The sequence below is a fragment of the Ceratosolen solmsi genome, unplaced genomic scaffold (assembly GCF_000503995.2).
Source record: "Ceratosolen solmsi marchali unplaced genomic scaffold, CerSol_1.0 scaffold27, whole genome shotgun sequence".
Taxonomy (NCBI): domain Eukaryota; kingdom Metazoa; phylum Arthropoda; class Insecta; order Hymenoptera; family Agaonidae; genus Ceratosolen; species Ceratosolen solmsi.
The window spans coordinates 555,390-581,785 of record NW_011948426.1 but is presented as its reverse complement, the minus strand read 5'-3'; the positions used below and the strand labels follow the sequence as shown (position 1 = coordinate 581,785).

General features: G+C 26.3%; 3 protein-coding genes across 4 annotated transcripts in view; 1 reads left to right on the top strand and 2 right to left on the bottom strand.

Annotated features, from left to right (window-relative positions):
• Positions 1 to 1,125: 1,125 nt before the first annotated feature.
• On the bottom strand, positions 1,126 to 2,517 carry LOC105363293 (uncharacterized). The gene is made up of 4 exons (XM_011500959.1): positions 2,339 to 2,517; positions 1,573 to 1,826; positions 1,238 to 1,351; positions 1,126 to 1,156 (listed from the first exon to the last, which is right to left on the bottom strand). The coding sequence occupies exons 1-4, from the start codon at positions 2,486 to 2,488 to the stop codon at positions 1,126 to 1,128; spliced, it is 549 nt and encodes a 182-aa protein (XP_011499261.1). The 5' UTR covers positions 2,489 to 2,517.
• A 4,317-nt stretch (positions 2,518 to 6,834) lies between these two features.
• On the top strand, positions 6,835 to 12,039 carry Lztr1 (Leucine zipper like transcription regulator 1). The gene is made up of 11 exons (XM_011500644.1): positions 6,835 to 7,268; positions 7,378 to 7,686; positions 7,999 to 8,113; positions 8,195 to 8,361; positions 8,440 to 8,641; positions 8,790 to 9,146; positions 9,416 to 9,848; positions 10,001 to 10,179; positions 10,602 to 10,886; positions 10,970 to 11,155; positions 11,801 to 12,039. Exons 1-10 carry the CDS (start codon positions 7,162 to 7,164, stop codon positions 11,087 to 11,089), a joined length of 2,274 nt encoding a protein of 757 aa, XP_011498946.1. The 5' UTR covers positions 6,835 to 7,161; the 3' UTR covers positions 11,090 to 11,155; positions 11,801 to 12,039.
• A 12,654-nt stretch (positions 12,040 to 24,693) lies between these two features.
• The window catches only part of LOC105363067 (pleckstrin homology domain-containing family G member 5-like), an 82,454-nt gene continuing 80,751 nt past the window's right edge, over positions 24,694 to 26,396 (bottom strand). For both annotated transcript variants that reach the window (XM_011500640.1, XM_011500641.1), the window contains exon 15: positions 24,694 to 25,148. In XM_011500640.1, coding sequence (XP_011498942.1) covers positions 25,143 to 25,148 — 6 coding nt within the window. In that variant the 3' untranslated portion in view covers positions 24,694 to 25,142. The remainder of the gene's footprint in view (positions 25,149 to 26,396) is intronic.

Sequence of the window (26,396 nt, the reverse complement as noted above, 5' to 3'; positions counted from 1 at the left end):
AATTTTATTATCAAATACTTAAATTGTTTATAAAATATAAAATAAGAATATATATTTGCAAGGACCCAGGCAATTTCGTATTGCCCATTCTGATAACATAAAAATTAGAGTTAATTATAAAATTTTATATATTTCTTAGAGGGGATATTTAATAAATTGACATTACTTTTAAAACGTAAATTTTCTTTTATTCAAACAGAATTTTTAATTTCTGCCATATCCATAGAAATCACGGATATAAAATTATCATACTGGATATATTTGTCAATAAAAGGATTAGCGTGTTTTACTTGATGATATAGAGACAGTTATCAAGATATTGAGTAATATTCAACGAGAATTCGAAATAAAATGTTAATAAAGAAAAAGAAATAATCGATAAAGCTAGTCATAAAACGAAACTCATGTGGAAATATTTGGAAAGTTTAAATCGACAATTCCAGATTAAACAACAAAGGCTAACCAATAATCTAGGCAATAGACATATTATCTATTCAAACAATGAAATAGAATATGTCTGAAAAAAACTAGCCACTTGTATGAAAGCAACATGTTTTAAGAAATCATTTAATTAATTTCTATAATATTAATCATATAAAATTAATAGAAAATAACTCAATATATGGATACGAAGCGCGCGTGCGCACGTACCCACATATAATGAAAAGAAAAATAATAAGAATAATAAGTATTTCCAATGCTTAATTTATTAATTACTGAACAATTTCTAAAGACATTATTGTTTTTCGATATAAATTAAAAAAAAAAAAATAATAATAATAATTTAGGTTATCACATTTGTGACTACGTGATTGTAATTAAAGGAATAAATTATTAGATTATGATAACATGAGAAATATCACCTCGTCATTGTATGAGTTATCGTTTTCTTGCATGACGTTCATATTAATATTCATATTAAGAATGCTCATTTTGATTTTATTAAAATGTAGACAGAGGATTTCATTGATGTATCTCATTAATGCAAATTTTCATTAACTTCCATTTTCTTTATAACTGTTGTTTTAATATTTATAACAGACTAATTAAAACATTATGAGTTTATATTTTAATTATTATATCTACTTATTAAATAGTAATTGCGTGTTTATTTTTCTATTTGAACTAATTTTGAACTAAATTTACATTTTTGGTTCTAAAATATGTCATATATTCAATTACTAAAATGATAATAGAAACGATATATCCTAATAATAAGATTATGAAGGTCAAATACACTTGACTTATATCAATTGATTGAAAAGGCATGTCATTATTTCCCACTACTTTCCAATTTATCCAACGGGTTCTTATTGCACTTATAAGCCCTGTTTCAGCTAATTTCATAATTCTGTAAATAATAAAATATTGTTTTATTATACAACTATATATAAACTATGAACGAAAATTTTGAAATTTCTTTCTGAGAATTATCACACAAATCAAAACAGTACTTATGTATACGTAAATTAGGCAGTTATTCAAATATAATTATATGGTGTATCTGATTATTTAAAATATATCTGATTATTTATTTTAAACATAGACTCGTTTTGTTAATAATTTATATACCCAATGTCAAAACTGCGCTTATATCTATATCCTCGTTTAACACCGGATGCTATAGAACTTATGAAATAAGATTTTTTTGTCGGAACTAATTGACAAAATAATTTGCCCATAGTTTCATGGTGATCCTCTGCTTCAAAAATTGCGAGTCTCTTTTTCTTGGAGAAACAAATTTCATTATATAGTTCAAATGTTGAAGAAGTATAAAAAACTCGAGCAGCATTTCGAGAGTTCATGACATATTTTCCGATCTTTTTCTAATAACATAAATATTTGAAATTTTTGTTATATAAATAAAATTAGAGAAGCGATCAGATTTGATGAAAAAATAAGTAATTCAATTGAAATTAAAAAATCTGCATACGCAGATACGTTTATTAATCTAATCAATTATCTTCTGTATAAATTTAAAAAATTTGAAAATACTTTTCATAAATTTTTATAAAAATAATAAAATATTGATGTATATAAAATCTCAACTATAGTCTCATTTATATTAATAAATTTACATAAATAATGTGGTATAATAATTTACTTATAATTATTCGAGTAAAAATCAATATAATTAAGTCAGACAGTAGTTTGAACGACGTCTAAAACATCATATTAATATATATTCGTTAGTACATATCATATTTTCATACATATATACGAATATATATTTGTGTCTATATATATATATATATATATATATATTATTTTTCATTGATATCTATATAGTGTTTACTTAATAATGTGTGATCTAATAATTAATTTTATTTTTAATTACCTGCAAAAGTTGGTTTATCATTGAACCTTTGAAAGCAAGTAGTTCATATTTACTATTTTGAAATAAGCTGTGCAAATCCATAAACGGTAGATCAAACTTTTTATTCATCATATGATAAATCGTATGCGAACTAAATGCAATTAAAACCATCCACGAAAATATGCTTGTACATAGATAAATAAATCGGGACTTTTTATAAAATTTAGAAGAGATACATCCTATATTAATTTTATAAATGTCATTAATATAATTTATTTATTAAAATAAATCATATATTTTAATAATTTATTTCTTTAAATATGAATATATTTATTTTGTAAGTATGTTAAATATTCAATTTATCAAAATCTTAGATAGTAAGAATATTAACTAGTTAGACGAATATAATTCTTTATATGAAAATATTCAGTTATATAATTAAGAGATAATAATTTGTTTAATATAGTCTAAAAGCTTGGATTATTAATAAATGTAAAAAATGCCGGAGAGTAATATTAACATGATAATTTTATTAAAAATATCATATTAAAATATTATATTATCTGGCATATAGTATATAGTGTAATATATTAATTAATATTTGTGAATTTAAAATAATTATTTAACATTAGAAACAAAATTTTCAACAGTTATTGATCCTTCGATATATTTCGTTAACCCATTAAGTAAATGAAATTAACACGATTATGTATTAACACGAAGGTGCTTAAACATCTGAAACTACGAGAGTAGAATATGTTACAACTGATTTATGATTGTTGAGTCACTTTAAAGTAATTTTACTCTTACTTAATGATTTGAATTCTAGCTTCTAAATGAGAAGAATTTATAAATTAAGAAAATACTTCGATAATAAACTGTAAATCGTATTTAATTTTTTCAAATTCTGAGAATAAAGTTGAACTAATTTTTGATTATGATAATCATTATATTATTAGTAAGATTAAATTTCATAATTATTTGTTATCAGTTTAACTTATCTGATTTAGAAAATTTTGTTTTACCAGTTTACGTTATCATTTTAATTTATTATATAGTATTTAGTACATAAGATTCAAAAAGTACGTTAATTTTGTTATTTTTCATTTCTTTAAAAGAATATGAAATGTATTCCTTTTTAATGAGATATATAAATTCTGATATTTCCAATAAATTTAAATAGCAAATTATGTGACTTCACAATAGCAATTAAGAATTAATTTTTTTCTTTTCGATGTCGCCAGCTACAATTATGCTAAATATATTTTTAGATTAGTAATTGCTGTATACGTTTCTTTTTTGTTTTTTTTTTTAATCTAAATTAAGAATAATTATTTAGTATAGTGATATTAGGTATAATAATATTATAGAAATAATAGATAATAATAAAATAATAATATTAAAATAGTGTTTTCATTATCAATACTGTTTTTTCTCATACTCAATCATTTGGTATTAATTTTTATTCCTTATTATAAACTTTCTATAATGTATAATCTCATTATCTATTTTATAATTAATGGTACTTTAAAACTACGGTATATATGTTATATAGAATATAGTGACAAAATGAAAATATAAATAATGTAGTATAATATGGTGATAATATAACACCTTACGACTACAAACCTTGAGAAGCAATCGCAATTGTGTAAAACATATGGTCTTGCAAATTAAAATGAATTTGTTCATTAGAAGAAGTAATGGAATATTTTTCTTTTATATATCCTGCTATACTCAATACTAATAATAATATGAAATATGAATACCATAGTCGTATGGTAAATAAGTGATAGATCCAAGATTTATCATGTTTCCATTCTGGTTTTATGTATATATAATAGCTGAAATTTATCGGAAAATATAAATAATATTCATATAAAAAAAATCATTTATCGATGATTAAAATAATTGTTGCTTAATTATTTCCTTACCGAGTTTTCCACAATGGAATTGTAAAATCTAATAAGTGTATTTTATTTATGTATGTAACGATTCGAGCAACTATTTGCGACTCATTTCGTTGTATTAACCCCAATATTCCATCAAAACTACCATTCTCAAGCGCAGTACCAAATTTATTTATTTTTAGTTTATAGGGAACTAATCTGTATAATATGTATATGAAAGAATAAATTATTATAAATTAAAAAAAAATCATAAAAATTTCATAAAGTTTAAACGTTTATAAGTGTAGTATATATTATTGAATAATTTGGAAAATACAATAATTGAATAAAAATTTTTATTTAGTAATATTGAGAAAGAAATAAAAATAAAAAATACTTATAGTATTTTAAATTAATTCATACTGTTTCAACAAGCATTATAAAACTAATAAATGAATTGAAAAACATACGTAAAATTCAAATAATTAGATAAAATTGTCCAAATTTCTCCATAAGCACCAGAAATTTTGGTATCATTTTCTATATAATTTACAATATTTGGTTCCTAAAAATTATTCACTATTATTATTATTATTATTATTATTATTATTATTATTATTATTATTGTTGTTGTTGTTGTTGTTGTTGTTATTGTTGTTATTATTATTATTATTGTTACTATTATTATTAAAATCCTTTCGTATTTTTATCTAATCTCTATTATTTTTATTGCTTACCTGATAATATGCGATAACTACAGATTCTCTCTGAAAATTATGAAACTCATAATCTCTAATTTTATTCATGTAGTTCTTTCTTAGTTCTGCAAAAACTGAAAAGTTAAACAACGGTTGAAAAGATTGTTCTTTATGACGCCAAATTATAATATCACTCGTAGATGCAATTTGTAATGTATTATATACAAACAGAGAGAAGAAAAACATATTTCTTTTTATTCTTGCCAACAAGATATTATGCACAATAATTTTATTTTTTCTTTCGTACAATATAAATTTCATTGACATTATCGCCTTTTGCTTATCATGTATATTTAATTTATTGATCAGTACAAAAATATTACCCTTTGTAATACTAACTTCTAAATTATACAGTATTGAGATTGTTACTGTAAATTTTTAAATACTTCAAAGTATAATAATAGAAATATATATATATATATATATATATATATATATATATATATATATATATATATATATATATATATATATATATAATATTTAAATTATACCCATCTCACTTTCCAGACTTTCCTATATCAATTGTATCAAATGTATCAAATCAGTTCTACAGAATTTTTCCTCTGATTTGCACCTACGATAATATTATATTTTAGTTAAAATTATAATTCGATAAAAATATTTGAAAATATTTAAATAAATATCGATTGTCACAACGAGGTAAATTAATCTTACTTATTCTAGTTATTTCGAATCGTTGTTTACAATTCGTATTCATTAGTATTTATATTCCGTTTATTAAATTAGTTCAACAATATAAATTTAGCTGCGAAATATTAATGCACAATATATTTAGATTACCAAGAAAAACGTTCTATTTCCTTTCATTTCCTAAAGTTTAATTATTATATTCAATTTATTTGTTTACATTATCAAATAGTATTAAAAAAAGAACAAAAACCTTTTGAATTGGAATTCAATAGGTAAAAAGATTGTAAGGGTTCGAAATCGAGAAGGAGAAAGTAGAGGAAATCATTTATTGCGTATCATAATGCCCTTGGAAGTACCATTATACTCTGTTGGACAAACAGATAACTTTTTTCCTGTGAATCCATATGATATTTGTATGAAAGACAATATAATGAACATACAATATAAAATACGAATCATGAATATATAATCCAAGATGCGAATTCAGCTTATTAATACCATCGGGCAATCTTATCTAGATGAAACAATCGACGAAAGAATAATTTGGATGGTTTTTTACATATTTCCCCATAGATAATATAATCTTGTTACGTGCATTTTCAATTTGTAGCAATGGAACGGTTTGTAGGTTGAAAACCGAGCGTTATTATTGGCAGGCTTGTTTGCTAATCTTATAAAGGACGTCTCGATATCAATTAAAAAATTGACGGATTAGGAAGGGCAGTGTAAAAGTCGTAAGGCCATGTAAATGTAACATCGATGTAATAACAATGAATAGTCTTGAATAGTCTTGGCCTTATAGCCTGAAGGAAGGTAACGAGATAACAAAGCCCTTACGGACATTCAAATGGCGCTCACCGATATACACATTACGGTTATAATATTTTCTTTAAACAGAATAGTAGAGCCACGTACTGCTGTGGTATTCGTGAAAAATTAAATTTTACTTTTATTAGCAAAGTTCGTATAACCAGTCATTGATTGTATGTGTCAAACGTCCGCGACATCAAGCCGCCAATTCGCAGGTTTTCTTTGGCATTTTTAATGACACTCTACGACTTGGTCTGGCCAAGTTTAAGCTTTAACGTTCCCGGCTCCAACTTTGCTTTATGGTTATTACGAATCCAGTACTTTGGCGTACACTGCTCTGCTATCTCGCTTTACCTAACCTATTCTTGGCCCTTGCCAGTCGCCATTTGGCAACGGAGCCTTTATCCACTCGAGAAATATGACTTTATTGTCATTGTTTCTCGATCTGTCATTAAGAAGCATAGCATTGTTGGATTAGATATTATTTAATAAACGATCGAAGCGAATGTATTCTGTAAAGCATTGTGAAAATATCGTCGAAAGGGCTGGCTTTCGTAATCGATGATACCAAGCGATTCTATTTTTTTAAATAAAATCGTCCAAGAGTGTGTATGAAAATCCACGTAAAATCATTGCTGGTTGTTGCAAATATTTATGGATGTACCATGACAAAAGTACTTGAATATGTATTTAATATTGTATAAGAATTGATTTAATAATAATATTACTGATAATGGATAACACTGCTGCTACCGAATGTTTAACCTTGGATTTCGGACCATTTGAAACTGTCCATCGATGGCAACAAATGCCAGAATGTGATGAGTTTGTCGGTGCTAGGTAAATCTAATAATATAATATTATTTATTAATATTAATTGTTGTTAAACAAATTGTATCTATTGACATTTTTATTTCAAATTTAATATTCAACTTTGTTTATTTTGTAGGCGTAGTAAGCATACCGTCGTTGCTTATAAAGATGCAATTTATGTTTTTGGTGGAGACAATGGGAAACGAATGTTAAACGATTTGTTGCGCTTTGATGTAAAAGAAAAATCATGGGGACGAGCGTTTGCCATTGGAACTCCACCCGCCCCAAGATATCATCATTCTGCTGTAGTTAATGGTTCCTCGATGTTCGTTTTTGGAGGCTATACAGGAGATATCCATTCCAATTCTAATTTAACTAATAAAAATGATTTGTTCGAATATCGCTTTAAAACTGCGCAATGGACAGAATGGAAATTTTTTGGAAAGTAAGTATAAGTAACAAAAGGGTCCACGCTATTTTTTTCAATTTATAATTAACTTGCTCCTTTGCCGTCCAGATGAATGTTATATATATATATAGACATGTGTACATAATTTATAAATAGCGAACAAATTTTTACACATAGATATAAATTTATAATGTTTATAAAACTTATATCGGTGCTATCTTCAAATTGAATTTCACATAATGTGTATTTCAATCGACATTAAAATCTCTGCACAATTAATCATAAACACGAAATAATTAATTAATTATTTGATTATTCTAATTCTTTGATAATTAATAATTTGCCTAGAACTCCTGTTGCTAGATCTGCTCACGGAGCTGCAGTCTATGATAATAAATTATGGATATTTGCTGGCTACGATGGTAACGCTCGTTTAAATGATATGTGGACAATATCTTTGCTAGTAAGAAAATCTTAAAAGCTGTTTCAACGGAAATGATTAAATTTATAGAATTTTTATAACTTGGTAACTCTCCAATTTTAGCCCGGAGACCTGAAGTTTTGGGAAAAAGTTGTTCAATCCGGAGATTGTCCACCTACCTGCTGCAACTTTCCGGTAGCCGTGGCCAGAGAGTCAATGTTTGTATTTAGCGGACAAAGCGGTGCCAAAATGACTAATAGTCTCTTTCAATTTCATTTTCGAGAGAAACGGTATTTATATTACAAGGTTCTAAATTACTTGTTTAAAAAATTTAGAAATTACATTGCATGTTGTATTAACACTTGCAGATGGACACGTATTTCAACCGAACACATTTTACGAGGTGCACCACCACCACCAGCACGTCGTTATGGTCACACAATGGTCAGCTTCGATCGTCATCTTTATGTTTTCGGTGGTACCGTCGATTCCAGTTTACCTAATGATCTTCACTCTTATGATCTCGATACTCAAACTTGGCATATCGTCACTCCCTCATCCGACAGTGAGGTAACAATCTATTTATTAAATTGCAAAATCCACAGGCTACGTCGAACGAGTTATTACCAAAAATTTTACGCTCATGACAATTCTAAAAAAAAGAGGAGAAATCTTATGTGCAGCCATAATTAATCGATTCCTTTATTGTTGTGTACAGATTCCATCGGGACGTTTATTTCATGCAGCAGCAGTGATAAGTGATGCGATGTTTATTTTTGGAGGCACAGTTGATAATAATGTGCGATCTGGTGAAACGTTTCGTTTTCAATTTTCGTCGTATCCCAAATGTACATTGCATGATGACTTTGGTCGAATTTTAAATTTACATCTTTTTTGCGATGTTGAATTTATTATTGGTGAAGATAAAACGAAAATCCTAGCTCATATTGCCATGATTGTTGCTCGCTCGAAATTTTTAAAGGAACAAATCAGACAAGCTAAAGTGGAAAAAGAAAATTCTGAAAAATTCTTTAAAGCTTCGGAATATTCAAAAAAAAATTCATCAATACTTCAAGTATATATTTCAATATTTTTCTTATATGTATAGAGTTTGTTTTGTCAATTAATTATAAATCAGAAATTAATTCGTCACAAAAGTACTAATTACTTAATTTTGAGTATAATTGCAAATTATGTTATTTATTATATATATATATATATATATATATATATATATATAATCTAATTTCAATTATATATTGTATTTTTTTTTATTTTTATTTGTAGTATCATATTATTTTTTATATATTAAAACAATGATTTTATAAAAGATTAAATAAACAGGTGCATCTTAAAGATGCGGTACCAGAAGCTTTCGAAATGGTTCTCAATTATATTTATACCGATCGTATTGATCCGACAAAGAAAATTGAAGATCCTTTGAGTAACAGAATAGTTTTACTAATGATGGATGTTTATCGCTTGGCTGTTCAGTTTAATATGAAACGTTTGGAGCAGCTTTGTGTTCATTATCTTGAAGCTACGATAAATCATGTAAATGTTTTGGAGGCCTTACATAACGCAGCGGCGCTTCAGTTATATTTTATCAAAGAATTGTGTTTGAGTTTTGTTGTAAAGGATAGTAATTATAATCAAATAGTCATGAGTCAAGAATTTGAAGTACTCGATCAGCCATTGATGGTTGAAATCATTAGACGTAAACAGATGCCGCAGACAAAAAATTTCCTAAAACCATATGACTTAGGAACGGACATAGGTAATGTTGATTTCATAATTTTTAAATAATAAATCACACGTTCTATCGGTACGTATTCATTAAATTAAAAATGTATAAAAATTTGATTCATGTCGTTTTTCAGAGATCGTACTTATGTAAATTATATCTAATGAATATTATACAAATTTTAGGTACAACACTCGAGCAAGATATGAAAACATTTTTAAATGTAAATGGTTATGAATTTTGTGATATTACTTTAATGCTGGATGGAGTACCAATACCATCGCATAAAGCAATCCTAGCAGCACGTTGTAGTTATTTCGAAGGATTGTTTCGATCGTTCATGCCTGCAAATAACACAGTCAATGTATGAATTTATTATGAATGTAATTCCAAGTAATTGCAACGCAAGCATTGCGCACTGAGCATAAAATTATTAGATAAAATAAACATAAACATACTTTTTATAGTTAATAATAGAAAATTTGTTGTAATTTTTGTCTAAATTTATATACTTTAGTTATTTAGAAAGATTTTACAATTTCTAAATACTTGTGATAGTTTTTTGTATTTATATAATAAATTAGCGTGGATAGCGTAATAAATGCTTTCGTTCAGTTGAAAAAGTAGGAATCGCAATGTTCAAAGATATCCCGTTAAATTTGTAGACAAACATGTCACGTGCATTCGGAATTTTTGAAGAAAAAAAATCATCATTTTTATGAGCAGTAATATGTAAAGATATAATTAAATGATCATATTGATTTATGTTTTAAAAACATGTTTTAGATACAAATTGGCGATATGATTCCGTCGTCAGAATCTTTTTTTTCACTTTTGCGATATATATATTATGCAGATGTTTCGATGCCGCCGGAAGATTCTCTTTATCTTTTTACGGTCCCAGTCTTTTATGGTTTTACAAATAACCGGCTGCAAGCTTTTTGTAAGCAAAATCTCGAGATGAACGTTACGTTTGAAAATGTTATTCAAATACTTGAAGCCGCTGATCGAATGCAAGCAGTGGATATAAAGAAATATGCCTTAAATCTTATTGTACATCATATTGAAAAGGTTAAATTTTCAAAATGCTATTTCATATTAACAACTTTTTGTGTTTGTAAAATTTATAATTTGTATTACTTTACTTATTGCAGGTAGTACGTTTACCAAGATTGAAACAACTGAGTCGTGAACTTCTTTTAGATATTATAGAAGCCATGGCAGATGAATGTAGTGAAATTCAAACATTTCCAGATTTATCGAATACTTGCTGACACATTTCTCTGCCTTATCAACATTATCCTTCCCATTTCCAGGTTTCGAGGCATTCCACCTTTCAAGTTTGTATTTCATAATGAATTATTAGTTTTTGTGGTTATATTAGTTGTCAAATTTTTTAAAATAATTTTTTATTCCTATATCGACACTACGGATTATTAGCTGTTAGGTTTATGTAATAAATTAAGTAACTGGAAATTCTCAAATATTCATGAAATCCAATATTCATTACTAACTCAATTAATTTCAATGGATAAGAAAAAACCCATTTTTACAATAAGATTTTAATTAAGTACTATATTTTATATTATATAAAATATTTCGATTCATTATATTAATTTTTTTTAATCTTGAGCACTTTTCCGTATAAATATTTATTTTTATTTTTACGAATTCATTTACGTCGCATATTTGCATTTATTCTCAACTCTTATTTCCAAAAATGTATTATTTATACAATTGATTTCTGAAATTTTCAAAGTTTTTAATTTGTTATAATTTTATTTTTATACTTACTAATTTTGAGCTTGTCTAGTCATTATGTAATTTAATATTTTATTTTTAATAATTCAAGTTGAAAATACTGTATATCATATATTGTATTTAAAAATATTTTCACTTAAATTATTGATTATTATTGACATAATGAATAAAACTATATTTATAATCAGAGTATACAATATTCATTTAAATATATAATATTTCAGGATCTATTTATGATTAATTTTACATTAATTAGATGTACAATACTTTTGGTGATTGTTACATGAATTATATCACTCCATTTCAAGTTCCTGATGTTCAAAGTGTAGGATTTAAAGTGCTTCCATAATTCTATATAAATGAATGAACGTCCTCTGAACAGACTGGAATTATTGAAATTTTAAGAGGATTCTGAAACCTGAAATTCTATAGCAAAATTTTAACGCTATCCGCAACTGAGTTTATATTGCATTTAAATTAGTACAATGAAAAAAAAACTTTCAATTTGAATATAATTTATATTTCATTATTATTTTTTTTACACTCGTTTATATTGTTGCCACTATTCTCTATTAATTTATAGTTGAATAAGAATATAATAGGCGTTTAGTCAAATATTAATAAAAAAACAAAAAACAAAAACAAAAAAAAACACGAAGAAAAAGGAAAAAAAGAGATAACTAATAATCAAACATAATTGGATTTTGTATGGTTACTACTTATATGGTTATGTATGTTTACATAAATTCAGACAGTATATTATTGTCTAAGTATATTTATATTATGACATTCTTCGTGTCATATAATATAAAATGGAATTCAAAAATGTTTGTTTGTGATATTATGAGTGTGTTCAAGATATACTGAAAATAACTAGAAATTGTTCAATAAATGAGAGCAATCTTGTCTATATTTCAAGTGCATTTAATAAATATTAAGTTAATAAATGTTCACTGCATTTGGTTTCTATATTTTTTTATTAATTTTTGTGTATTCGATATGTGATTATATCATGTGTTGTCGCTCATATTTTAAATTATAAATAATATTTTAACTATCGAGCTTGTAGTTGTTACTATTATTTGATTTTTACTGAAATATTATCCCATAAAATTATATGTATATATATATATATATATATATATATATATATATATATATATATATATATCCTTTAATAAAATTAAGAAAAAAGAGAACATTTCGTGAGGACAATTGAATTTATGACTTTTCTTTCCAAACCTGATTTCAAAGTTCTAATAAATATTCTCTTCGACGCATAATAATCTACTGTACGCGCATTGTTTGTTACAACAATGTACATACAATATTGATTATGTTTTTATAATTTTTTACATTATACATTCCTTCTTAATTTTAGCATTAAATTATTCCTTGAATTATTGTTGTTATTATTATTAAAACAAACGAGGTAAGTAAAAATGTCAAATATTCAATAATTCGCTCCATACTATCGTGCTGCCATACACGACTTATTTTCATTAATTCTATTTAAATGCCACTCTTGTTTAACTAAAGTAATATACGATGCACATGCACGTAAACAATTAATTTTAAATTATTCTTAACGATTAGCATTTTATTATAAGTTTTATCGTGTACTATATCTTATCTCATAATTTATTACAAAAAGTCATATAGACCTTTTGTACGATTATGCCATAAGATTAAAAAACTGCTTCACTCGAGAAGAATTTACTAGATGTATTATAATCATTCGCCAGAGTAGATTAACAATTGACATAATTTAAAATGTTAAAGATATATAAAAGTTAAAGCCTGCTTTTAAAATTAATTTTATCTTAATGCCAAATTACACGTGAACTTTGCATTTCGTCCCCCACATACTGAGAAGCATGCATATTAAGGGTTGCGCGGAAAAATCTCCGAGCGTGACGTCAACTGCGAAACTATGAAGGACAAAGTCGATGAAATAAAAAAAAGGGGAAGCGCCACAACCACGTGACACGCGATGTGCTTCATTGAGCTATTAAAGCAAGGGTGCCGCAGTTACGAAAAGGCTCCACCAGCACTGGCGAAAAAGGAAAAGAACCAATTTTCCTTTTTTAGAAAGATCAAGAGAATCATATCTCACTCCATCTTTTTAACATTAAAACAAATACTCAATTTATAAGATAATTATATCAAACAGTAATAGGACGTTCAAAGAACGCAATAAAATGTTATTGCAATAATGTTAATAGTCATGGAATAAAATATTCTAGTCAGCGTGTTTTTGAATAAATTATCTTCTTTTATTATTTTAAATTATACAATAGCTACTAGCTATATATATATGCATATGTGAACGCGTGTTTTTTAAATCAATCGAACGATAGACATAATATGTTTAATAGTAAAATTAAACATATTATGTCATAATCACATAATTTTTTCAATATTTTCATATTTATTAATATTAAAACTTTTTTTTTTTTAATTGCGCAAGAAGTTTTATTTGGTATATTAAAGTTTTATTAAAGTTATATTAAAAGCTATTTATTAAACAGCAGTACAATATTTACCTATTAAGTATTGTATAATAGAATATATAAAGACCAATTTCTTATATTATATTAAAATATTTTGCAAAATAATAGTCTTTATATTATTTACTGTATAAAGTAATAAAAAAATGCTGTATTGTTTACAAAAAAATAATATGCAGAGTAAATAAATAGAAGAGGGTAAACAAGATAAAGGTAATAATTGATTATTGTGCATAAATTTTGACTAATTCACACATTTGTATACACATTTAGTAGACATAAATGAAGCCCAAAAGAGATTAGTTTTGATGCCTTTGACGCAGGAAAAGCGACATATATGGAACATTATCTAGATAAGTTGAACTATGAATATTATTAATTTTCCTAACTAAAATTTTTAAATTTATAGCAAATTATAGTTTATAAGGACATTGGGATATTATAATTAATTATCTAAAAATAATATTAATTTTCTTATATATTTTGATTTTATATGAAAAAATCTTATTTTTCCATATTTCATTATCAATCTATTAAATTACTTTTGTATCATGATTGATTAATAAATATTAATAGATTTAATTCTTGGCATAATCGTTTATAATTGTTATCAACGTGTATATGTAGTGTGTAATAATTTCTTTGCGTTAAAATATAAACTGCCACGGATGTAGAAGGGACCGATGATTGTGCAATATAACATTAACCAACTTTTTATTTTTATTATGAACTCTTTAATTCATATATATATATATATATATATATATATATATATATATATATATATTAATAAGTATTTCAAATACATTACATCATATTAAGATTTTTAACGACATTTAATTTTCATGTTGTATTATATTGGTTTTGCTTCTTTTAACTCTGCAAATATTTTGCTGTCATAAAAAGTTTTTAAAACTGTGAGAGACGTTGGAATTTGGATTACATTGTCATACACTCAACCAATGCATTGTAGATGGCACCGATATATAATATATTTACAGTAATTGGAAGTTTATATAATTTTTCATCATTAAGCGGTTAATATAAAGTTAAAAAGTTCATTTGAATGGTTATGGTATTAAAAATTTTTTATGACAAGTTAAAGGACTCACATTTAAAGGACTTATTTCTCCCCGATACTTTTAAGATAATTAATAATTATAAAATCCTTATATAATAACAATTTATACAAATAGAGAAGATTTTATTTAACAAGTAATAAACTAATATTCTAGATATTTATGTAGGTAACTACAAACACTTTAAATAGTCTGATTTTAATGGATATTTAACTAAGGTATTTCGAGAGTTTGTTTGAACAATATTTTTTTCACAGTATAGAAAAGGAAATATTCGGCGTGTTGATAATATGTAATAAATTTAATTCTAATTACATCATTCTAATTATTTAATTCTAAATTAATGAAAGTAACTTTTTATACTTATATATATATATATATATATATATATATATATATATATATATTGAATAAATATTAAATAAAAAATATGACAAATAAATTTATGATAGTTCAAATTTCTAATTTATGAGGCACCATAGTGCTCCTGTGAAATTTACTTTTCTCTATCATCCTTTGATAAAATATAAACAATTGATTTTAAGTAGCTGTGTAATAAATTATATCTGTTTTAAATATTATCAGTGAGATATCACCCATTGGAATTCAAATTTTCTTATTAAAATTTCAATTCTACATTATATAGCTTAACTTACCATATTCTATTCTTACGTCATCTTTTCAATTTGCCTTCTCTATCTAACTCTCCCTGAATCATTCTTATATACTATATATATGTATATATAAATATAAATATGTATACATATGTGTGCGTGCGTGTGTGTGTGCGGGCGCGCGTGTGTGTCTACCAACTTGAAAGGATAGAAATCCGTAAATTTGAGCTCACCAATAAAAGAAACGATTCTATAAATTAATATTTACAATTAGGTATTTTGATAATTAACTATTTTAAAAGAAATATATACATATTATAGTTTAATGATAGAATAAATTATAATATAGATAGCAACTTTATAATAAATTTAGGTAAAATTATCGTTATGTAATTGTGTTTAATTGAACATTTAAATTAATATTTAAATAATAATAAATTATAATAATAATTTATAATTTCATGTCAATAAAAATTAGATAAGCAAGAGAAATTAATAAGCATTAAGTGGAATTCGTATAAACTTTAAGAAAACCTATGAAGTTCTTTTAAACATTTGTTGAAAAATTGTTCCTCAAAAACTACATGGAACTTTTTACTTTTAGTCGTCTCACGCATTGTTTCCTTAAAAGTAAATTTGAACAATAAAATAAAAATAGTATCCAAGTTTGAATATACATGAAATAAAGTAATTTTTAATGGATAGTGCATTCAAGTTTTACTATTAACCTCTTAGAAATAGAAATTATTCAGAAATAAGAAACGGCTAAATGTAATTTTTAATTTTATAAAATAATTTAATTAATAAATTAAAATTCTAGTAAAAAAGCGATTATAAAATTTTCAGGAATAATTTTTTAAAATAATGTTATAATTAATAAGCTTATTCGGTATTATAAAATTATTCAAATACAAGGTAATTACATTGCATGCATACGTAAAAATATATAGCTTCAATTATATAATCTTAACCCTAATTTGATTGTATATTTTATATTTGTATATTTTCAATTAATATTAGAATGATCGTTCGGATTTCCATTAACAATATTTAGATAATTTAAACAAGACAGACGTAATAATATTATTTACTTCAGATATCAGATTTCTTTGTGTATATTTCAATTTAATTACTAAATTTTTGAATAATAACACTAGCCCATACGATAATGACTATCATCTAAATCATTTTATATATTTTGTATTATGATAGAATTACAATATAATATAATTATTTTGGGACGACGAAGATCGTTAAATTAATTACAAATTTATTACTGCTAAATATCTAAGATACTTAGTGATGAAGAAGAAATATAAAATATAGTTTAATCGATTTATTAAATACTACCTAATTTAATGTAGCAAAGATAATAAAGTGAATTGTAATGCTGAAGTGTCTTGAAAATTACAAGTGTTATGACGTAGGCGGTAATGCATAGAGTCGGGGATTAATTATAAGCAGCTTATAATTGGAGCTGAGCTTATAATTTATTTGCTTATAACATATTTGCTACATTGCCAAAAATATGGTAAGACGCCGTTAAAACTGTCTCTTAGGGTCATAGTTGGAACCTTCGTGACATCGGATTTCCTCGCGTTGGATAAGGGAGGATAAGGGAGAGCGATCAATATTCGCAGATCGAGAACGAATGGAAATAAAAATACGAACCAACCAGCGGTCGTAGCTGTAGGAGCTTAGAATCCTATGGAGAAGGTCCGGTAGTATGACAATCGGAGAGGAGATCAACCTCTGTTACTCGTGTAAGAGCCCGTCAAAGACTCCACTCCTCTCCCCTCTGCACCGAGGGTGTAACGGTAAGGGTAGAACTTGCGCAATAGGACGGTATATGGAAGTGCACAGGATGAGAGTGCATAGCCTAAGGTAACATCGTGCATGTAGAGGTAGACATTCAAAGAGGAAGAAGGAGAGAGATTTTGTGTGTATGTGTGTGTATGTGTGTGTGTGTTGGAGAGAGGATTAGTACTGAAAAGCAAGAGGAGGACGGTAGATTGCATCTTCTCTATTGTATATACGCGAGCACTTGAGTATGTTTATGGGCTGCTGCACTGTTAGCAAAAAAACTTATCAATTATTTATCTGCATTTACCACATTTATTTAATAAACTATCATAATTTTGATTTTTTTCTTCTACGTGTACGAACAATCTTGAATGTACAATCATGAAATTACTTCATTATCTTTCTCTAATATTGACGAGTGACAAATTGTCATTCGTCTTAATTGTCTTTATCGAGTATTTTTTCTACTTTAAAATATGAGAATTTTATTTTTACAATTTGTTTCATATTTTCTGCATCACTCTGTTTCTCTCGTTATTTAACATAAGAACTTACTTTTCTGAAAAATTAGAAACATAGGAGAAGGAAAAATGAAGTGCAAATGAAATAGAAATAAAAAGGTTTTATCAAAAGCAAAATAGCATAGAAATACTAAATCGATGACCAAAGAGCTTTCGCACTCTTTTTCCGAAACTCAATCAAACAACAATCGATGATTATAGCCGTGAAGCGACCTCGCGTAGTTACATTGGAAGGACGCACTTCCGCCGCAAGTGAGTGACAAGGACGAGGGGACTACGTAGTTCTAACAAGCAATAGTCCAACAATCGTTTACGAGGATAAGCAACATCCCCTAAAGAAAATGTCCAATCATAGTTGATCTCACCTTCGACTCGTGTACGTCGACGTGTGCACGAAGAGTTAGGCAACGAATAATGAAATTGGCCAAGTGCATCTCAGTGTGATTGGATAAGCACTGGATCTTGTTGATAGTGTCTTCACCATAAATTTCGAGGTTCTCCGACACTTTAATCTTCGTGCAAACTACTACACGGATATTTATTAAATCTTGGTAGTGAACTTAATTGCTCCGATTGTACTCACACTAATTGGATACTCATTAAAGTATAATAACTTAATAATTTATAAAGAAAATTTATAATTTTTATAGCCATTTTTTTCTTCCAATTTTAACATCAAATAAAAAAATTAAACCGATAAGGAATGCATCTTATGAGGAAGTATTAAAAAAATTTTATTATAAAGAACTGTTTGTGGGTAAATTGTCGAAGTCGAATTTTTTTTTTAAGTAGTTATTGCATTTGATTAGCCGGACAATTGGAAGAATAATAAAAATTAAGTTTTTCCGCAAGAGCGAAGTCAGTGTGCTTAGCCTACGAAGATGTCAACGCCGTCGCGGGAATGATCAACTCGATTCATCTCTTCAACAATAATATACGATCCCTTCGAACATTGACTTAAACTGACCACTTCGCTCCAATCCCGGAAGGATCCAAACCATAATTCCGTAACCGATTAAGCGTAAAGGCTAAATTATCCTTGTCAGGGCTTATGAGACCTTAAACAAATCAAATATAATGTAGCAGAATAATTCCATGACACTCGTCACCGTAATGCATTACATCTGCGAGATCAAGAGGCACGTCACGAGGCTTCGAGGTGCCCATCATTTTCATGCATCGTGTAATTTTAAAAGATATATTTTTTTTTAAAAAAAATTCGCTTTCCGTAAATAACTGGCACGTGCAGTCATTTTTTAATGTTGAAAAATGATTATTCCCATTCGCTGTATAGGGAGTTAACGCATACTTGACTATTATAAATTTCAATTTATTTTGCCCTAAGGCCATTGGGGCAATTGTATTAATATTTTCGATTAGATGAATTATTTGTGACTTTGTTTCCGACTTCCACTATCTACAGACTAAACCCTTACAATCTTCGAACAATCGGTCAACGCTATTAATGTTCTATTCTCACGAATGAAACATTTACCATGCAATAATACGAAACATGTGTTTGAGGAAATATATGTGCATACGCGGCAGAGCTGAATTTTCTCAAACTATACAATAAAGTTTCCCTTCTTGTATATTTTCTGCATACTATGCCACCCTTTGATTAATTCATCTATCTCTTGTTTCAATCGCAATGCTCTATTGCTTATGGCACCACTAGCATCGTGAATGATATCATTTGTTCAGAAATACTGACTTGATTCGACTTGAGACTCTTCGATTCATGCCACATTCTTTTACTCTTCTTTCTTTCCCTTCTCTTCGTAAATCAGACAAAAGAGCAATAAAAAAACTGTTGCTAAATGTTTTCGGTTCACCGCCTCGAATTTATCGGTTAGATGCAATTATCAGTAGAGTAGATATCATTATTCTATCAATCATATATCAATATATATATATCAATCATATTCTATCTTTCTCTTTCATATGGTTTATTAAAATGTTTTTAATAAATTTTAGTTTTCCTTCAATTCAATTGCAGCTGTCACTATTAAATTTACTAGTTAGTATAATCAGTGAATAAAAATTCAATTTTTTATGACCTGCATACGCACGCGCGCGCACACAAACGCACGAGCACATATATTTTTTTCCATATTGACGAGCTGCAACAGATATGTGAAGTATAATTGGGAAATGTAAATTTTCACGATAAAAATAAAGTTGAAGTGTTTATCTTTATTAATTATTATTATCTAAGCGATTTGATAAAATCCTAGTCTATATTGGATATAAATAAAATGTCAAACAAAAACAAAAAAAATGGGTACGAGAACAATAATATTAATAACATATTGTATAGTTAATCACAGATTATGGATAATCAATAATATTGAATATATGCATATATATATATATATATATACATTTTACCGGAACTCGATTACTAAATTCATTAGTAAAGCTATTTTAAGTCGATTTTACTTTATGAACTAGAAAAGAATATGAATTAGGAAGGAAAGAAAATGCAGTTTTATATAATAACTAATCATCTTTCTAACAATTTGCGAATGACACGATATGTTGTGTAGGTATGTTGCAATGTTCGGGTCCTTTGGAAATTAATCTCTTAAAGTTGCTTATACAGCCCCTCGATTCTTTGTAGATCATTGCGATCCAAAACGAGATATGTCAGGAGATTGAAGCCACTCAAGAAATAGAAGCCCTTCGGGAAGATTATTGAAAATCTTTGGTCGACTAATATTTAAAGATATATAACTGATATATAAAACAATATATAAATAATAGATTATAAGAATGATTTAATGAAAAATATAATATAGGATTAGATATTATATAGGATAATAACGATTTATGTCTTTACGATTTTATATGGGAGCGCTATTTAACTTTAGCAACCATTCTATTCCGAGCCATTATAGATATATTTCATTAAGGACTGATAGTAGATAAGGACAGATCTTTCATATTTTCTCATAATACATAAGACAGGTTAGATCTATAACAACCTCATAAAAGTTAAGTAAGCCAAGTCGAAGCACAAGTATTGAGTATTCGTTTCAACTACTTCGCACTTTCAGCAATAACCTTTAATATTATTAGTTTCTACATTTTTTTCTTCGTCATTGTTTTTACAGTATGACTTTTTAATACATTTACTATTTTACGTTTAGATGCTTGAAAGAGAAAAATTCTTATACTTTATGTAATCAAATTATTATAAAAATTATATTTATTATATAATAAAATTAATGTAACATACATGGATTAAATTATCAATAACGGTATTATGAAAAACGATAAAAAAAATATTATTTTGAAACAATAAGATACAGTTGCATATAAGAATTTAGTTTATATGTATACTATATGTATACACTTATTATGTAAACGTTACATGAAAACATTAGAATAATTATAAAGAGGGAAAGTCTACAAGAAATGGGAGTGAAAAAGACAATGTTAGAAAGATGGGAAGAGAGAGAGAGAGAGAGAGAGAGAGAGAGAGAGTAAGAGAAAAATGAAAATCCTATACGAATTTTTGTAACGAGATCAATTATATTTTTTACAATTAAACTGTTCTTTCATAATGTTTGTTTTATCTTTTGTAACAGTATTAAATAGCAGTAAGGAAGTGCTTAATATAGCATTTAGTATGGAGTACAAGTAAAAATAAAAAAATTATTATTGATTTATTTACAAAAGAAGTGTATTGGGCTTACTTTGTAAAATAAATATATTTAAAAATATGCGTCGAGAGTTCCTTTAATACTACACAATAATATTAAAAAAAGGATATTTGGGATTAATTATAAATTTACACAAGTGTTTTATTATGTACGTAAAGTATTTAATAATAAATAAAAATATATTTATATTGTAAAAGTATTAAAATCTGAAATGACTGAATTATTATTATTAAATACTTGTATATATAATATAAGACAAAGTTCGCAAAATATGTATTTAACTTGAAAACTTGTATTTCACGTAAAAATTTATTAGTTTTCATATTTATTAATTTTTATTGAAAATTTCTAGAGAGTTAATATTTATATTATGATATATTGCAAATTAATTTGTATAAATCATTTAAATATATTTTATTTTTAATAATTACTGAGATTCACTGGTAGGACTTTTTCATTTATATTATTCATTCTACAGCAGGCAATTTTTAATGTACACCATTTCCTTGCTTCTTCAGGATCATTTCCTAGCTGTTCTGCTGCATGCGTAACATTTTGTTAGAGATAAAAGGCTGTCAAAATTAGATTATAAATTTTTTTATACTAGAACAATTGTGAAGGTCTTATCACTTAATTAGTTTATAATTCTGAGAAGTATGATTTGATGAAAAACAAAAGTATATAAATGATATTTGAGTTAATTTCAATTGGAATTTGTCTCTAATGCAGTAATAAACAAATAAAATAATATTGTAAAGATTTTTTATTTATTTAAACAATGAAGTTAATAATATTTGATTCGAAAAATCATAAGGTTATATTAAATTCGTTACAATCATATAATAAATTGTAATATTCATTTGGAATATGGGATATTATAAATAGAAATAAAGCAATTAATTCGGGAACTAAAACACAAATATTTTAATAAATTATTTGTTTACATTTGTACGATCCAATGCTCATAAATCATGAATCTTAAGATTCGCTGATATACGTCATATATGCTCTCAAATAATTTCATTAATTTGAATATATTCTCATTTTATTTTTTCTCTTTGCTTATTCTATTCTCCTCACTGCATTCTCTTCTTTTCTCCCTCGTTTCTTTCACATTACTTTTTTTTCCTATATAACTTTTTAACGCAATAATGGAAAATTAACAGTTGATAATAATAAAAGAGATTTAACATAAGTGTATTTTCATCTGAAAATGGAATAGTATTTTCATTGTAACTTTATCTAATAGATTATAAACATATATATACATATATATATATATATATATATAATCAATATTAAACTCGCTTTCATAAATTTTTAAGTAAAAATAAGACTTGCTAATTTTTTTGTAAACAAGAATTTTTAAATTTTTAATAATTTTTTTCTTCTATTTTGCAAATTGATTACATATTTTCTCTCTGTCTCTGTCTCTTTGACGTCTCTGTCTGTATGTCTCTCTCTCTCTCTCTCTCTCTCTCTCTCTCTCTCTCTCATATATTTTTATATAGGCATACACACCAAATTATTAACATTTTATTTTCAATGAATCCAATTCTTTTAACACAAATACACATAACTCTTGTTACGTATCATATAATATTAACCATTTGAATTCTTCAACGAATAAATATCCTTATAATTACCGATAAATATAATTTACTATTGTTAATTAACAAATTTCAAGTTTTTCTTTTTTCTTTATCATCAATTCTCTCGCGTGCTCGTGGATGAATATATTCATACTTCTAGTCACTATGAAGCATTATTAATTTCTCTAAGAGTCTCCTAACTTTTTAATAATGACTATTATATATATATGATTTTTATCGTATCATTAAGTGTTGTACGATAATTATGCTAAGTAGGCCTTTCTTTTTTTGTCGCGCGAACCTTAAGTAACTACAGGTTTTTTTTGGTCATGAAGAAAAACTGCGTTTATCAACAATTTCCAAATATTTTCTATTCACTTCATTATAATTGTCATTTTTGACATACTTTACGTTTCTAACAATTTCTCTTTTTTAGAGTTATAAAAATTTTATGCATTGTTATATTATATGTATTTAAGTAACAAGATAAGCACTGTTTAAATCTTACGTTGTCGTCGAATGGCCCCAAACTGCAATAAAATTTTTTATCATTTTTTTTATCAAATCTAATTTAATTATAATTGTTTACGAATAATGAAACATTTATATGCGATATATACAAATAATTATAATTTTATTCAAATAAGAAGTTCTATTTATTTTATTTTTTCTTATGTATTGAACGTTTTTTAATAAATAGATCATTTTTTTTAATTTTCTATTTTCATGTCTAAATGTGTCAATAAATTTTATATTTATGATAAATAAACAAATTTTAATTAATTTTTATAATGTTACACTATCGACATATCATTTTTCTTATCATTTATATATATATATATATATATATATTTTTTATATTGTTACTCTCTCGACATATCTTTTTTCTTATCATATATATATATATATATATATATATATATATATATATATTAACCTAATCTATTATTGAGACTTTATATTTCTTAACAAATAATATAAAAAATGAGATCATTTGGAATAATAACGTAAAGGAGAAATTGTTACATGTCTAAGAAGATTTCAAATTAAAAAAAATAAATAAAAACAATACGAATCAGTTTTTATGTAAATCAAATTAAAAAAGAGACAACTTATATTAAATTTTCGATGAATGTTCGAAACATATTCAAATATTTTTAAACTGTAAATAATTTTTTTTGTAAACACGTTTTTGTCACTGGAATTTCGAATTTCAGCAGATGATTTTATGAAAAAGCTAAACTAAATCTATAAATTATATTGCGAAGGTATAAAAAAAGGAGAAAAAAAACGAGTTATAAAATGGAAAGAATAAATTGTACAGGAGAGTCGAATCTTCCCCGAATATTTTTGTTTTATAATCTGAATATTTATCGTATTGTGTCAGACCTCGGAATTACGAGCATAAATAGTGAGAGAGAAAAAAAAAAGGAAACGAGGATTACCGATTGTGGAATTTCTCTGGCGTATCGCAGGTTTAAAGATACGAAGTGACAGACAATTGCATGTGGCGCTGAAAGTAAATCGTTGTTTTGTCGATGTGCGTTGTTGCTTGGTCGATCGGCCGGTACCCTCGGGGATGCTTCTTGTGGTCTTGAGAGGGATCATGTAGGGCATCGGCAACAGTGGCCGAGCATTACGGTCGTTTGTTGGATTCGGCGGTACCCACGTCAAATCCCAGAGCAATGACGACGCAATGTCGCGTCGACGCGCCGCTAAGTGCACTACTGCGGCGACTTACAAAAACAAGCTCGAAATAATAATGTTCATCCGTCCTCTTCATTTCTAAAAAGCGGAGATTTCGTCGTTTATATTCTCTAAAGTTTTACGAATTGGAAGGCTGAGTAAATGAAGTCTGCGCTTTGTCTGTATCATCTCTCTCTCTCTCTCCCTCTCTGCCTCTCTAATCTTTCATTCGAAGTTTGATGTCGAAAATTTGATGGGAAATGGTTATGTTATGTACAAAATATGAAATAGGTATTTTTCATTCTATTTTATATTTACAAAATATTACGCGATGTATAATGATTTATTGTGTACCAGAATTTGGAAGTTATTTAATATAATATTTTTAAATAAGATCGACTAAAATTATTACAATATTATTCACCATTATATATCTATTATTATTTATCTCTATCCAATCTTTATTTAAATAATTATTTTACAAGGCTTTATTAGTCTTTAATTTGTTAATCGTGTTGCCAGCGAGCTTATAATATTATGGAAATTTTATAGAAAGGACAGATATAATGATTTGTCTTTTCCTGTACCTTTAATCTCGTAGCTTTTGCTATCGCTTTTCCTGTACCATAAAAACAGAGACGGAGATGGGAACAGTTGTTTTCTTAATTACAATACGTTTTAATCTAGGCGTTCAATTATTTATTTGGAAGGTCGAAATAGCTCGATTTTATTTAATTGCATTACTCGCTATCCAAAGACATTACAAAACTAGAAATGTGCAATAAATCTTTAAAAGATCAATAAACATTTTATATAAAGTCTAAAGTTTTTATTTTATCGTCTCTCAATCTTTTTCGACCTTAAATTATTGCTGGAATAAAAAATGAATAGAAGGAATGAATGGAAATAACCATAATTCCAAATATAATTTCACAAATTTTCGTCCTCCGTTGCAAATTATTTAGAATTTCACTAATTTTCAACAAGAGCTTTACATATTATAGTGCATTAAACATAAAATAATAATACTTTAAATATAAATTAATTGTTTATGAAGTATGAAACAGAATTTTTTAATTTATTAAATCTTTCATTAATTATATTTTTTATAAATGAGAAATTTGAAGTGTCAAATTTCGAAATGATATTCGTGCTAATTTCAAGGCACTTGCATAAAATCTCTTAAAATAACATTATTTTATTGTATTTTATGTAGCGGAAAAAAAATAAAAATGACCGAAATTATTATTTAAATATATATTAATTACATGTACCTTATAAGTAAACAAAATAATAATAATAATGATGATGATGATGATGATGATGATGATGATGATGATGATGATG